This window comes from Bison bison, unplaced genomic scaffold, assembly GCF_000754665.1.
Source record: "Bison bison bison isolate TAMUID 2011002044 unplaced genomic scaffold, Bison_UMD1.0 scf7180017864363, whole genome shotgun sequence".
In the NCBI taxonomy this organism is placed as follows: domain Eukaryota; kingdom Metazoa; phylum Chordata; class Mammalia; order Artiodactyla; family Bovidae; genus Bison; species Bison bison.
The window spans coordinates 4,029,036-4,033,077 of NW_011494935.1; the positions used below are offsets into that span (position 1 = coordinate 4,029,036).

Genomic DNA, 4,042 nt, shown 5'->3' on the forward strand with positions numbered 1-4,042 from the left:
TGGACAGGGAGGCCTGGCGTGCTGCGATTCATGGGGTCACAAAGAGTCGGACACGACTGAGCGACTGAACTGAACTGAAGTGAAGCACCACAAAAGAGATGAAGAGCTCTGGGATTTATGGAGAAGAAACCACTTCTATTCTTTTTTAGACTCTTTTCCCATATAGGCCATTGCAGAATATTGAGTAGAGTTCCCTGTGCTATACAGTAGGTCCTTCTTACTTATCTATTTTATATACAGTAGTGTGTATATCAATCCCAATCTCCTAGTACATCCTTCCCCCTATTACCCCCTAATAACCATTAAGTATGAAAAGAATCTAAAAAAAAAAGGATATATGTATATGTATAACTGATTCATTGTCCACCTGAAGCTAACAACATTATAAATGAATTATACCCTAATTAAAAAAAAATCACTTCTAACCATCTTGAAATGCATGCCCATTGTAGCTCCCCTATCTGATTTTAGGTGCTCTGGCTCTGGGATTCACAGCTCTTTGCTTGCCTTTCCTGTAGGGGCTTCAAACTGAAAGACCTGCAGGTTCCAGGGAAGGTAACCTACTTGAATCTAGCTGGGCCAAGGCCATGCGATAGAGAGTGGTAGGAACTGTGACCAATCCTGGAGCACAGAAGAATATATTCCTCAGCAGGAATCTGCTGCTACCTGGCTATAGTTTTTGAAGCTATTCAAGAATGGTAATCCAGTTTTCCAGATCCTCTACATTTTCAAGAGAAACCGCAAATCTAGATTTGTATGTGATCACATAAAATCTCCCAACTTCTAGATCTCAGCAAATGATGCAAATGGTAAGAGGATATTTAAAGGCAAAATTACAACATTAAAAAAAATCATGAGTTATAGGTTACCAATTACATAGACAATGAAAAGCAGGGAACCACAAGGCCACACTGATAAGGAACCTTACCACTCAGATTTCAGTCCCAGCAAGATTGTCAAAAGTTGTGGGTCTGTGTGGTCAGGATAGCCAATTTTGAAAATATTAGAAGAACCAATATTGAGGATCTTCTAACAAGAAACAGAAAAGACACAAGCAGGGTTGGAGCCTTTCAGCCACTAAACGCAGAATTTATTCTTACCTTCTTGGCGATACACAGTGTTCGAAGGCCGTCTCTTGCATACAAGTCTAGATGCCTCTGGGTCCGGGCTCGGATTTTCCTCATCTTCTTTTCCACATCAGTGTCACTCACTGTCAAATAGTCATTGTTCCCCATGAGGTCATGGACAAAATGCTTAGGGATCCTGTTTCTAACGCCCTGGAGTCTTTAGAGGAGGAATTCCCTTATACCACCCCCACCCCCCCACACATACCCCTGTCACAAACACCAAGCTGCTCTTCCAGGCTGCCCTGCAAAGTGGTAACTCCATGGGTCCTTAAACTGTCCGCTTTCTATATCTGATCATCAAAAGTCTGGCTGAGAGAAGTACTATTTAGGGAAGTTAGGTGGCTTCAAGTATTGTTCCCAAATGCTTGTTTGTGGAAATTCCCTGACTGTCCAGTGGTTAGGACTCTGTGCTTCCAATGCAGGGCCTATGTTCCATCCCTGGTTGGGAAACTAAGATCCTGTATACTGTGCAGGAAAAAAAAAGCATGGAAAACTCAAATACCTGTTTGCATCAGAATCACCTAGGAACTTAAATAGAGACTTGAGGGTCCATTTGAAGGCCTGCTGAATCAAAGAACAACAAGTCTTCCCTGTGACTAGTTTAGCCCTGAATAACCAGCTGTTTACATGTGTGCTAAGTTGCTTCAGTCACGTACAACTTTTTGGGACCCTGTGAACTATAGCCCATCAGGTTCCTCTGTCCATGGAATTCTCTAGGCAAGGATACTGGAGTGAGTTGCCATTTTCTACTCCAGGGGACCTTCCTAAATCCAGGGATCAAACTCTAGTCTCCTGCATTGGGAAGAGGGTTCTTTACTACTAGCATCACCTGGGAAGCTCCAACCAGCTGTTTGCTAAGTCTTAAAAATGCTATCTATCACCTGCTCTGTAATCTACTTTAGTCCTTATGGCAAGTTGCTTCCAAGATGAAGAGAGACCTAAATCTCATTGCTAAGTTCTTTACCATACTGGGTTTGCTGAGTCAGGCTTCAAAAAAATATTTTCTGGATTCCTATAAATCTAGCATGAAAAATATTTCATTGTGTAGCACAAAGTCCCCCTTTTGAAGTCCTATATAATACATTTCTCTTAGAAGAAATTTGTCTTTTTCGTTTGAAATTCCAGTACTTTTATCTATCAGATAAAAAAGAATTTTTCAGCCTGGGCTGGCGGTTATGGGACAGGATCGATGCCATCACCACTTCCTTCATCTGAGATATCACAGACATCCCTAATCAGTGGCAGCAGTTTGTAAGTCTAAGCTTGAAAAAAGCATCAGACTCCTTACCAGGGCTGGCTTGAGATCTTTAGTAACCTTAAGCAGTAAACAAATTTTATGCCCCGTGTCCATCCCTCCATATAATGCAAAATTAAAAGTACAATTCTTTACAGTAAGACAAGTATGAGGAAGTCCAATAAAGCTCTGATTTTTTTCCCTGATACTACTCTAAGCCTGCTTTTACGCAGTATAAAATCCCTTCAAGATGATTTTCTTGTTTTTCAGATGTTACTGGTTTCCAGATGCCTTAAGCACAATCTTTGTGCTTTGTCTTTTGGAGCACTATCTGTGATGTTTTATTTTCAAAGACATCTGCTCCTGAGATTAAAAACACCTTTTGCCTTCTACCTGTGTACTTCTGAGTTTACTTTATTGCTCAGGCTACCAGGAACCTCAGGGTCAAATTGACTGTTCCAAAATTGTGCATATACTAAACCTGAGGTTATTTTCCCCCCTGCTTTTGAAATCTTTGCTTCTCAAATCTCATAGTAACATCGTATATGTATCTTTTATTGGAGACATCTCTCATCTGTTTTGGAATCAGGTGAGGAACAAAGAAATATCTCCAGGGCAGTGTGGAAAGCTGTTGTGCAGGAATGGAATGCTGTGGCTCCCCTGACTCCGAAACACCGAATCCACTTGCCTGCCAGAGTCTGGGGATGAAGACACTTAACTAGCTCCCTTCCCATTCTAAACGCTCATCAGTCCCCATGAACCTCTTGGCTCTGATCCATAGCTGACAGTGAAGGAGGCACAGGGCTGCCTGGGTGATTCTGAAACTTGGCTGGAATCTCCTGTCCTGGGAGAATCATAGCCCCATAACTGTCTTCTCCTTGTTAGCAATCAGGAAGTGGCTACACACTAATTCATGCTGCTCCAAAATTGGACACTGAGAATGTAGGGACTTTGGAACATTTTTCTGGCTTGGAGCAAGTTAATGAAAATCCTTGTTGGGGAGGCTGGGGAAAGGGATGATAAAGAGCATCCCCTGAGGTTTCCCAGAGCAACTCGAGCCCAGTGCAGAATTCTGGTGGTGTGACAAAAGCTCTGAGCCAGGATTTAGGACACCTCCTCTAGGATTCACCACTAGTGAGCTGAGCTTCTTCTTTTACGTCACTTCCCTCTTCAGGTTCAGTTGGCTTCTCCCCAAAACTAAGAGTTAGGACCACAGTATTTTCTAGGGTATATTGACGGATGTCCTGGGGTGGGGGGTAATTTGTGTATGGAACATCCATGTTTAAATGAGTTTGGAAAATTAGGAACTGTGATAAATAAAGAGGTTCCTCTTGTTTAAATGCCTTTAACAAGCTCTGTAATTCTGCAGGTCATGGAGATGTGGAGAGCAGTGTGTTAAGGAAGATGCTATGAGGAAAACATCTCGAGGGCTTGTGTTCCAGCTGGGACCTGCTGGACTGAGTGACACCATAACTCAAGACCCCAGTTACCATTCCATGCCACCAGATAAACACCAGAACCCTCTCTGCTTGGACCCTGATGAGACAGACTCACTGCAGGCTGGGTCTTCCAGCAGGTCCATGATAACGCAGTCGGCACCCTTGGTGTAGACGACGATCTCACCGGTCAGCGGGTGCCTCACGACCACAGACATCCTCTTCCTGACAGAGTCGAACTCCAG

At 43.0% G+C, this 4,042-nt stretch overlaps 1 protein-coding gene across 4 annotated transcripts in view; it reads right to left on the reverse strand.

The window, feature by feature from the left end:
• ATP10B (ATPase, class V, type 10B) overlaps nt 1-4,042 on the reverse strand; it is a 390,227-nt gene that overhangs the window by 53,997 nt on the left and 332,188 nt on the right. For 3 of the 4 annotated variants that reach the window (XM_010855331.1, XM_010855328.1, XM_010855332.1), the window contains exons 14-15: nt 3,916-4,036; nt 1,101-1,210 (exon numbers count right to left, since the gene is read on the reverse strand). In XM_010855331.1, coding sequence (XP_010853633.1) covers nt 1,101-1,210; nt 3,916-4,036 — 231 coding nt within the window. The remainder of the gene's footprint in view (nt 1-1,100; nt 1,211-3,915; nt 4,037-4,042) is intronic. The other variant, XM_010855330.1, reaches the window with a different exon arrangement.